The 12,400-nt window shown below is 34.8% G+C and overlaps 1 protein-coding gene across 1 annotated transcript; it reads right to left on the bottom strand.

The window, feature by feature from the left end:
* Positions 1–495: 495 nt before the first annotated feature.
* LOC131149189 (AP-3 complex subunit sigma) lies at positions 496–5,862 on the bottom strand. The gene is made up of 7 exons (XM_058099451.1): positions 5,609–5,862; positions 5,427–5,469; positions 5,138–5,199; positions 4,697–4,793; positions 1,856–1,926; positions 844–935; positions 496–765 (listed from the first exon to the last, which is right to left on the bottom strand). Exons 1-7 carry the CDS (start codon positions 5,675–5,677, stop codon positions 702–704), a joined length of 498 nt encoding a protein of 165 aa, XP_057955434.1. The 5' UTR covers positions 5,678–5,862; the 3' UTR covers positions 496–701.
* Positions 5,863–12,400: the final 6,538 nt, after the last annotated feature.

The following is a 12,400-nucleotide window of genomic DNA, read 5'->3' as shown; positions in this document are numbered from 1 at the left end:
GGCAGAAAAATAAGCCTGGTGAGCATTAAAGGAACTGCAAAGAATCAAATAATCAATCGTATTTGTTGGCCAGTAGTATTTGCTTGTATTTGTCGGTCAGATGTATAAATACTATTGTCTTGCAACAATTGCACATAAAAATAAGCCAAAAGACATTGACCTCCCTGAGTTAGATAAATAAAACGACACAGACCTCTTCTAAGAAATAAAAAATTGCAAGAACCTTTCTTGAGATTTCAAGAATTTTAGAAACCTAAGTTTGTTGAAAAGATATAATCCTCTCCTTGCATTTTGAAAAAAACAAGTCTTTTTTTGAGCAGAAATTTGTATCTTTTTGACAAACCTTAAGGGAAGTCTATCATTTTTGAAACTATATGAGAGGTCAATGAAATTTTTGAAACCTTAGGAAGATTCTTGTCTTTTGACAAATCTTAGGGAAGGTAAATGTCTTTTACCCTAAAAAATAAAACTCTACAAGCACGGAAGATGCCACAATTCCAAATAAAAAGTATATTTAATTGATAACACACCCAGGTCACCATTACATGTTGAGGGAGCTTGATTTTTCACAATCTTTGAGCCGTGGATCACCAAGAAGCCAACATTTTAACAAGGCATCTGGAAAGATATAAAATGCATGCTTGGGCCGGTATCAAAGTCAAATTATAACCAGACAAGCATTCGAAGTAACAGCAGATTAATCAACTCCGCCAGCTAGACACAGACTTGGGAAGAAGTGAGAGAGAATTTGAGGCAGCCTCTAATCTGCGCCAGCGGGGTAAACAACATCATTAAAAATTCTATTACATGAGAGAGAGAGAGAGAGAGAGAGAGAGAGAGAACCTTGAAATCTCTTCAACAGCTTTTATTACTTCTGTTGAACTTGTTTCCAGCACCTGACCTCCAAAAATTATTTCATCTAATATGGTATGCATCTGTTGAAATTAACTACTCATTAGTTCAATGAATATGCATTAACATGCCACTGAGGAACAAAAGAGTAACAAGAACAAACGAATTAATTAAACGGGTTGAAACAATTTCCTAGTTGAGTTAGAACCTAGCCGAGTCTTGACCAAGTTTGGCTGGGCCTGTACACCCAAGCTAGTGCGATTTCATATTAAAGATATCCAGGAAATATTTTCGTCCCAGATTGAAAAGAAATGATGTCCTCCTTCGAATGGAATGGCAGAAAAAGATGCGCTACCCAATCTCACCTAGTGGACTTGCAGTTTGGAAGTTTAATGTTGTATAATTGTCCCAGGTTGACTGTTTGAGATCATGAATCATCAAAGAGAACCCTGTCATATCAGCTACTCATCAACTTGGAAAGTGAATGATCGAACTTCAAGTTGACTCATGTTCCAAAAGTCATTATTCCACAAGCATAGAGCCAGACTGGCAGTGTATTTAATTGTAAGTGGAGTACCTTTATCGATTCTAAATAATGTGCTAATTTTCAACTAGTTCAAAGCCCAACAAAGTTCAAATTTTGTATATTGAAATATATTATAGTCCTGTTCAATAACATCTCTTAAAAGGAAAACACTTATTTATGCAGTGTCACAGTCCCACATGGAATGTGAACTAAGGAGATCATAGTTTTATAAGAATGGTTTGAGCTCAAATTATGTGAGGCATCTTTATAGGACAAAGCTGTGAGACCAATAGACCAAAACGGACAATACTTCTCTAGAATTGAACCAGCCTGAAGTCCATTGACGTTCACATAAAAGAAGATATGCGTTAGCTATCTATTTTGCTAAGCTCTACTTTCAAAGCATTAAGAATTAAGCATATTTTACAAAATAAATGAACAGAAAAAAAAAAAAGAAAAAAAAAAAGCAACAACAACCTTGCTAAAATTGAATACTATGTCAAGCTCGCATACATTTTTGAAGCATTTGTCCAATGTTTCCACGAAAACTGAAGGCACGAGGGTTAAGGTAAGAAAATTATCCAATCATAGCAAATTTAATGACAGAAATTTCTGTATATGTATTAACAATTTTTTTCAAAAAATAAAAGAAAAAAAAACAGTTACTGCCAGTGTGCCACATGTAGCTTACTTGAAGGCAGAGAATATGCATAGTGAACCCAGTCTATCATCCTCATAAGAAATTTCAGATTGAGCAATTAAGCTGCAGACCAAACCCAAACCACCCCACAACTCCACTATCCCAAAATAAATAAATAAATAAATAAAGCTATAAGAATAAACTCTCTTCAATGTGGAAAAATGAAGTTAAAATAGTTCATGACAACATTTATTTTTTGTAATCTAATTGGTGACTGATTCTGCCATTCCCACCTATGAGGTCATAAAATGTACCATATGCTTGAGAAGGATTCAGCATCTAACTGCACAATAATTGGATGAACAAATGCATAATTTGGGTCAAACATGGAGCATGTTCTAAGTTTGCAAAGCCTAGTAACATAACAACAAATATTGAAATGCATGACATATGCCAAAATCATATTCAACAAAACTCCCAGAATCGGGTTAAATTCCTCCTCACAGCTCCTCCACAAGCAATGTTTGAAATGTACAACACTTTAAAATTTCAAATCATTTAATAACATAAAGCTCAAATAATTTGACTCAGTTTTAAAAATTGGCTGTTAAAAGAATTTACAGGCCAATATCTTGGATGTCCTCGGATTCACAACCATATTGGCCACGATGGTTAACAGCCGTTATGGACTGTTATGGGCTGCTACAGGTGACCCAGTTACCTTATCAGATTGGCTGTGAATGATCAAAATAATTTTCTTTGAGCTTTTTTTTTGGGCACTTTTTTACTCTTTTCCCTCTATTGAAGCTTATAAACTCAATAATAAGTTGGTTTGTTTTAGTTAGTAATAAAAAATTTAAAAAAAAAAAAAACATTTTTGATTTTTTTTTTTTTTTACATTTAGTATGAATTTATTTAATGATTAGCACACTAATAAAACCTAACCTTTTGTGGTCATTAAAATTGCATATTTACATATTGTAAGTTCTTTCAGTTTCATTTCCTCGCGTTTTGCTTACACCTAATTTTGAGTCAAAAAATAGGTTTTATTACTATGCATTTTTGTTCTTGTTTAACAAATGAACATTTTACATTTTATATTTCTTAGTTTAAAGTTTAAACTTCACTTATATTAATAAATTAGTGAAAGGAGCAAATGAATGCTTGTTCTCGCCAATAGCAATTAAAGCAACCAAGGTGATATCCAAGACTTTTAGTATATGTTATATTTAAATTAAATAAATATACTAAAAATCACAAAACATTAGTATATAGGATTCTGAGATCAAAACATGTAAGTCAATATGTTTTTAACAAGTTCCTAATTCATGGGCACGCGTCCATTGCCCGTTACATAACGTCTGAAACATTATGTGGAGTTGTGGACTGCTACCATTTTTTAAACCATGAAGAATGAAGTTAATTATTCTTGTTCTTTCAGCTAACAACTTACAATATCTTTAGAAGTTAATTATATAACAAGTCCTGAAAAATAGAATCAAAAATGAAAAGGTACAAATGATAGACAGCATTTCCCCAGAAAGCATAAGCATCGAATTCTTGCGTATTTTCTCTCTGTTTATCTAAGGCAGAAAGAGATATTTTGCTGTTTTTGGTGGAATTCAAGGACAACCTATTCCATCATGGGCACGTAACCTAATTCTGCTAAAAATTAGCAGATTCAGTTGAAAAAAATTCTAAAAAGAAAATGTTGCTAAAATGAGAATACTAACGTGATGAGTGGTATAACATTAAAATAAAAATTGAGAAATGAACATATTTGTGGTAGCTTAGAAATAGCACCCATAGAAGATAATGGAGGGGCGACTTAGATGGTTTAGACAATTGCAACGTAGGCCAAGTAGAGAACTGAGCTAGTTATGTTAGATTGTTAATGATAGTAGAAATGGTAGAAGTAGACCTAAAAAACTTGAAATGAGATAGTGCATAAGGATCTAATAGCTCTTAAGTTGTCAAAAAAAATTCCATAATGTAAATTGGCGGAAAATGATTTAAGTAACCAACTCCACTTAGTGAGACTCAAGGCTTGGTTTGTTAAAATGTGTTGCACCTGAATTTTATTTCCATAAAATTCATATAAAGACGAAACCTTGAATTTTTCTTTTGATAAACAAGCCATTGCAATAACTTGCATCCAAATTCAATCCTGTCTACAAATTTTAAATGATTTGCACATTTTCCCTCAAATTTAGCTTGGCATAAGGAAACATGAATTCAAGGTTCATATAATTTTTTAAGGAATTTTGGAAATTTCAAAAATTAATACTTTCCGCAATAATTTTAAGGCTCTAATAGAATTGACTATGGACCTCATGTTTAGCTAACTATTGATGCACATCATCAACAAAATTATTTGCTTAGTGAACTCTTCTTGCCACAAATTCTTATTTCTTTTATCCTCCCGAATTGCATTCAAACTAGTGTATTCTTCATGATTACTTTAACTTCCACCGGGAACTTTCACAAGTGATTTGATTTTTTCAACAATCCTGCACAATATACGCTCAAACTTCTACATTCCCCCCCCCCCCCCCTGAATTCATTTTTCAGGGACACTGCATTGCACAAGAACAATGTTTAAACTATTGCTTAGCAGCATAAATAGTTCGCCGACAACTAATAACTTCTTAAAGGCAATGAATTGTTAGGAAGTGTACCTTGTATCAGATCAAGCATGGCTAGCTCGTTTTCAGAACTATCAAACACAAAGACGAAGTACAAAGTTGCATAGTGCTTGTAAACAAGCCGAGTATCCTGCATTAAAAGAAAAAGTAACCATATGCAGTTCTAGCTCAAAAATCCACCAAGGATAACAAAGCAAAGAACTAATGATCCAAAACAAGCGTCACTTCACTGATGTCAAACTTCTATCAAATTACTGGATGATGATAATATTGAATCTTCAAAGGTAATGACATGCCCCGAAGAGAAGTCTAGATTACAATGTTCTATTAATTACATTAGATTTCTCTGGAATGATAAAAAAAAAAAGAGGCTTTTTCGCGCAAATATTTAGGGTACCTATTTTTTTTTTTGCCCTATTTTGCATCGTCAGAAGATTTTAATCGCAAAAAGGAATTATAGATAGAAGAAAATACCGGACCGAAGATTGAATCAGCCGCCATGAAATTGCTCACGCTGTCAGCTCTACTCGATAAGACTGTATGGAATCCAAAAATCAGTGAAATGGAGGCTCAAACTTAAAATTATTAAAACTAAAAATTAAATAAAGGAATAACACAATGGATTCCTATAAGCATCGCATAAATATATATACAGAATCTGATAACCAGATCCAAAACCACATTAACATGGCAGTTTGAGATCAGTTAGAAATATGTGGGTGCGCGTGCCACAAAGAGAGACAGAAAGAGTAATGATTGCGACCTCCATAGACGCCACGAATAAGCTCCTGCTGCTTCTCCACAGGCTGACCTCACAATATTAAACTCAAAAATCAATTGCTAATGCTAAATTATTTTTAAAAAAAATTGCAATTCAAATTATAATCACCAAAAAGCATACATAAACAGAGTACAGAAAGTGTTGAAAAGGAGGAGATAGCATACCAGAAAATCGTAAAATTTGGAAAGGCGAGGCTTGCCCTGGGTGTTCATCACTATCACCGCCCGAATCATTTTGGCTCTCTCTCTCTCTCTCTCTCTCTCTCCTTCGCTGTGGCGTCCCCCTTTCCCCTTCACCCCTTCTGAGTTCTGAACATTCCTCAACTCAGAGTTGCGCAAATTACGACGTCGTTTGCAAACTTTGCATCGCGTTAATTCTTGCCACTAAAATTGCAAATTAATTGACGATTAATTTTCTCATGTTGGATTCTACCCCCCTTATAATAAAATGTGTTTGGCGTCACAATCCTAAATTTAATTACTAATATAGATTATATATATTCTATGTCAAAAATAAAATTCATTTTACATAACAAAATATTTACAAAACAACCATATGCAAAAGGCTTACAATAAATTTCATTCAACTCAAAACAACATTCAAATAGTGGTTGAAGCATGAATTTTGAATTTAAATTTGAGTGAATTTATATAAATTTTAATATAATTATATATTGTATCTCATCCAAATTCAAGATTACTGTAAACATAGAATTAAAAAATAAATGGGTGATATTAAAAATGGACTTACAATCGATCCTATTTCAACTAAAAAACGTTCAGGAAATGAACCAAATAAAATTCATGAACTACTATAATAATAATTGGTCATTAAAAAAAATAAATTGCTACAAATATAATGGTGTTAGAAATTAACTTTTGGTGAAGTATTTTTATTTTTTTTTAGCAAAATAGCAAGTTGTTGTGATCACACCGAGCTAGGGGTGGTAAAACTGGTTGAAACCCGACAAGTGACTCGTGACCCAACTATTAAAATCAGGTTTCAGTTTAATACAAGCTAACCTATTTTCATTCAATACAATGCAATGACTTTGCTGGCTATAATCTATACTTCTATTGAATTAAATAGTTTCCTACATTCCCCATATTGTTTTCATTCAAACAATATGAATCTAAGCCCATATGATTACTGACCGAACCTTTTCTACTTGTCATATTTTCCAAAAAAAGGATACGTTTTGAAAATCTCAATGGGATATAGGTTTTGAGCGCAAACCTTGAATTAATGGTAAAATTGTTCTTTTATATCCAATTGGTCATGAGTTCGACCTCAAATAAATAGTTTTTTTTTTCTATAAAAGTAGAGGTAAAGTTGCATATACTGCGGTAACTCTTTATATACACTGGCAAAGCCAAGAGTCTTGTGGTTTAGGGAGCTCTTCATATACATAAAGTCTTTATTCATTATGTCATTTACATTTATTGTATATGAACTACTCAAAAAAAGTAAAATAATCCTCAAAACAAATCAAGACTTGTTAAAAGAGTACAAACACTTGAAATCGAATTTAAAACATATTTTAACTAAGTCATACCTGAGAGATTGGGAACCTTAAATACAAATTTGGAATCAATTTAGAAAATGAATTAGACTCGAGAGATTAGAGACATTGAAATAGAATTCAAAATATTTTATTCAAAACAAAATTGAATTGAAATAAGCTTACCAATCGAGATTGAAGAACAACAAAGTAAGTAAGAGGAATTAGAACTGAAAGATGTTGGCATTATTTTTATTTTTATTTTATCTTTAAATGATAAATTATATTGATCAAATGGATATGTACAGAAACTCTGGGCATACCCGAGAGGAAAGAAGCCAAATAAGACTTCCATCAAAAGTTTATCACTATTACATCAAACCTGGGCATTCCTAGGGGCAATAAGTCATCAAACCAAAACCAAAAATTAACTAAATACCATAATTCAATCAAAAAGCAAATAAGATACCTTAGAACTCAAGTCATCACCAGAAAGAATGTCATGAGATGATGGATATTCACTCCAGAATGAATCAAGGCGTAGCACCCTCCAACAGCAAGCCGTAGGATGATGAAAGCAGAAGGATTCCCAAATAATCAACAACTTAGCCCGGGAACACCATCCACAAGAAAGAAGACCGAGGCGAAGCTAAAGAACATCACACAACCACCTCCATAAGGTTAACCATGCCGATACTTGAAGACCAAATTGCCACCTGGACACTCAAACCAACACCAGTACAAACCTTAACAAAGGTTCAAACCACCTTCCATAGATAAACAACTCAAAACCTTGCTGAAAAGTACCATCCCATCAAAAAAGCTGCATCAAAACGTATCTTATATCTCATTCCATCTCCATAACGCGCATCAAAAGAAATCAATCAAAAGCCTGGATAAGCCACCAGAGAGAACTCCAAGATGATATCTCAAGAACCCAAGAATCTCCGAACCATAGAATAGTCTAAAAAGCATTGAGAGAAAAGAAGGAGACAAAAACAAAGAGACTCCTGCCTCAGAAAAGGCCAGATACCCATTGAAAGGAAAGAAGGTAACAAAGAGAATAAGTTGGTTGTATTTTTTTTTTTTTGCACACTACCCTCCAGGAAAAAGGAGAGTAAAAGCTCTTAAACTTAAGCAACAATCCTCAACTTAGGTCGGGTACACAATCCACAATCAGAAGGAAGACCAAGACCAGCTGAAGATTAGCAACTCGATTACCTCTAAGAAAAAGTCACAAACCATAACACAGGATCAATCTACCTTCTAAAGAGAATCATAACATGAAGCCTTGATGGAAAAACCATCTAAACATAAAATCTGCATCATTCCATCTCCTGTAGATGTACTAGAAGAAAATCAATCAAAAGCCAGGATAAGCCATCAGAGGGAATTCCAGTATCCAAGTGCAACACCTCACTTAGACCCCAACACTTCATCTTACATTCTGACCCTCACTTCTCACACCAGAAGTCTAGCAGCTCTATACAGATCTGAAAGTCGTAACAGATCACAAACTTCCATCGCAGAAGTACCAATCCTACAGGATAATTAAAACACCAACACAATACCTTCCATATTAAACCTGAGACACTTCTTCACTAACACACTCCACTAGTTAAAACTCAGGTTTGAATTATGAACCACCCGCAACCATACACAATGATCACAATCTGAAGTCCAAAGCACATTGCACCAGCATCAAAAACAAATCACAAAAGATCCAGCAGCACAATGCAAGATCGGAAAACACAAACAGATCACAATTTTCCAACACACATGAGCCTATCCTGAAGGAAACTGAAATTAAATAAACTGCTGTCAAACAAAACAGTCCTCACTGCACACTCACAACATTCAAGCCTCCAAACTTCAAACCTGAGCCACCAGTAATGAATCACACCAGGTACATCTTCCAGCACTACCAGGTTAAGTCTGCAGCCCAAATGAACTAACAGCCACCAGATCACAAGCAACCAGCACAAATACCAAACCTGCAAGAACCTGAGAAGACTCTGCACTTCAGAACATAACAACCACCACCCTCATCAACTCCAATCTCCTGAAATTCTCCCATAGAGCCTAAGACACCTAACTTCAAGCCTCAGACCACCATTTGTAGTTCAATGCACAATGCAGCATCATCAACAGAGGGTATTACGGTTCAGACATGCAGATATAGTGTATCAATCCTGATTTTAGAATCTTGAGAACCCTACTTCACTACCCCCAAAGATACAACAGCCATATCAACATAAGCTCAGACAAATAGTCAATCATCAACAGCAAAGCTGAATCAATAAGAAGGATGTGTCATCAAATGTAACCCTACAACTACCCAAGGGGAACCACTGAAGAACCAGGAGCTAAAAACTATTACTCCAGCCCCCATAGTAGGCCAACTTTAGAAGAATCCTACCACTACAACTCAAAACCATGCCTGTAATCAGGAAAATACATTTCAGATTCATATCTTATTTCCTTCTTTGTAACTGTTATAGCATGATCACTCACATCCTGCCGGTTCCCAAGTTTTTACAAACCTGGGAAATCTGTCAAATACAGTTCTGTATGTATGCATTTGAATGACTCGAACGATGGCTTCTAAAGGAGTGACCTTACCTTCAAATATCTTCTTGTTTCTGAAGTGCCATAAATAATACATTGTGGCAGCGAAACAAACTTTTTTAGCCACTAATTGAACCCTCGTACCTCTAACTTCTTTATGCATCCATTTTAGAGAAGCCTTGAGTGTGGTTAAGCTCTTGTGATGCCCAACCAACTCCTCAGGTGACCCCAAACTGAAGTTGTAAAAGTACAATTAAAAAAGAGATGTTCTATTGTTTCCTCATCCGTATTACAAAAGCAACAAGAATGATTAATCTCTTCCACATGTATATTATCAGTATTAGCTAGTCTACCTTTTGTACTAAGCTAGAGAATAAAGGACTGTTTAGGAGTGCAACCATTCATCCATACAACATTAAACCACGGAACCTTACTTCCTTTCCTTCTCCAGAAATGATAGAGTTCTGAACATGAGATTTTGTCACCAATCACCCATTTTCTTAACTGGTAATCAGCTTCTCGTTGGTCTCTACAATGCAGCAGTATGTTAATATTAATTTCAATGATCATCTTAAACAAAGGAGAGTCATCATGTTTAGAAGAAGCCTCCCAGATGTTACAGCCTCTCAAATAATTCTGATTTATCCATTTCACCCATAAAGAATCTTTTTTATCATGAATATTCCACAAAGCTTTAATGAGGATAGCTTTATTCCATATTTTGAGATCAAAAACTCCCAATCCCCCTTCTTCTTTTGGTAAACACACATCCTTCTAGGCCACCAAGGGTTTCTTCCTATCACCCTATAAAAACATCCTACACAGCTAAATAATATACTCTCTGACAGAGCTGGGAATGGGAAAAATTAAAAGCCAAAAGCACTCTGAACCTTGAATAACTGAGTTGATTAATTCTAATTTCCCTGCATAGGAGATAGTATTCTTCAGCCAAGCACCAATATTATTGGATATCTTACTAATTAGTGGAGAGTAGTGCATTGCATTCAACCTAGTCAATGCTAGAGGGATGCCTAAATAATGAAAGGGGAATTCACCACGAGAAAAACCAGTTAACTCCATAATTTCATTAAGATCATTATCTCTAATACCTACAGTAAAGATATTAGATTTAAGTTTATTAGCTTCAAGACCAGAACACTCTAAGAATTTCCTCAAACACTCCATAATCAACCAAACCGAGGAAATATCCCCCCTCGAAAATAAGATCAAATCATCTGCAAAAGCTAAGTGAGAAATCTTCAATTCCCCACATTTTGGGTGGAAGAGAAAGTCAGGATAAGCTTCAAGAGACTTTAACAATCTAGAAAGGTATTCCATGCAAATTACAAATAAAATAGGGGAAATAGGATCCCCTTATCTGAGTCCTTTTTTGCCTTCAAAAAATCCATAGTAGCTCCCATTTAGAGCTATAGAGAAGGATGTTGAAGTAACGCACTGCATAACCCAATTAATCATTCTTCCATGAAAGTTTAGTTGTTCAAGCATCTCCTTGAGAAATTTCCAAGAAATAGAGTCATAAGCTTTCTTTAAATCTATCTTCAGCATGCATCTAGGGGATATTCTCTTCCGAGCATATTTCCTAACCAATTCCTACACTAAGTAAATGTTCTCAATCATGCTCCTTTGTCTCACAAATGCAAACTGAGCAGGGTTCATAATTCGGTCAAGGCAAGGAGATATTATATTGGCAATGATTTTAGATATAGCTTTGAAAATTACATTGCAACATGATATATGTCTGAAATCCTAGATTGAGGAGGCATGAGAAGATTTTGGAATAAGAGAAATAGTTGTATGATTTAATTGTTTAAACAACTTTCCATTTCTGAAAAATTCTTGCATTGCATGTGTGACCTCCTTACCAATAATACCCCAAGATTTCTTAAAGAAACACAAATTAAATCCATCCAGACCTAGAGATTTTTCATTTCCAATACCGAAAATGGCATTTTTAACCTCTTCATTTGTAATAGGAAGAATCATCTGCTAAGCTTGTTCATTACTTAGGATTCGGCCTTGGCCAATTATTTGGGGATTCATAGGAGTGCAAACAACCTCGGTCCCAAGGAGTTTCTTATAATAATTAAGGAATTCCTCTGCCACTTGATCCTGGGAAGTTGTAGGATCCCCATTATCTTTAATAACTGAAACAATATGATTCCTTTTTGCGTGCCTCCTCATCAAAGAATGAAAAAAGGAGGTATTTCTATCACTGTTCATTTGATACTTAACTTTAGCCTGTTGACTTAAGAAACTCCTATTTGCTTCAGCTAGCTTCATGGTCATGTCCCTCTTTATCGCAACTTGCAGTTGAATCCCCAAATCATCATGAGAGTTGTGTAATTTTTCTTGAAGATCCAACAGCTCTTCATTAGCTTTTTCTGCTCTTGTAGAAATATGAGAAAAGTGTAGTGCATTCAAATTCTTTAGTGGGGCCTTCATAGCCTACAATTTCTTTACCAGCCGAAACATTTTACATCCACTGAATTTAATTCCTCACCCTTTTTTAACAGTCTCCTGAGAGTCACAGTGATCTGTCCATATGTTGAAGAATTTAAACGGCCTTCTCCCCATGTCATTACTATCAAACAATGAAATCAGACAGGTAGAGTGATCTGAAAATATACCCAAAAGCTGAAAGTTTGCATGAACTCCCAAATTAGTTTGATTCCATTCATTATTAACCAACACTCTATCGATCTTGCACCAAGTCTTCCCATTTGACCAAGTTAGAAAGCAGCCAGAAGAATTAATATCAATTAATCCAGTTTCCATAAAGCACTCTCTGATATCCTTAATTTCATATGCTGTAACAGGAACACCATTCAACTTCTCATCTGAGTTTAGCACATTATTAAAATCTCCC

Source organism: Malania oleifera, chromosome 1 (genome assembly GCF_029873635.1).
Source record: "Malania oleifera isolate guangnan ecotype guangnan chromosome 1, ASM2987363v1, whole genome shotgun sequence".
In the NCBI taxonomy this organism is placed as follows: domain Eukaryota; kingdom Viridiplantae; phylum Streptophyta; class Magnoliopsida; order Santalales; family Ximeniaceae; genus Malania; species Malania oleifera.
This window is presented reverse-complemented; position numbering and strand designations above follow the sequence as displayed.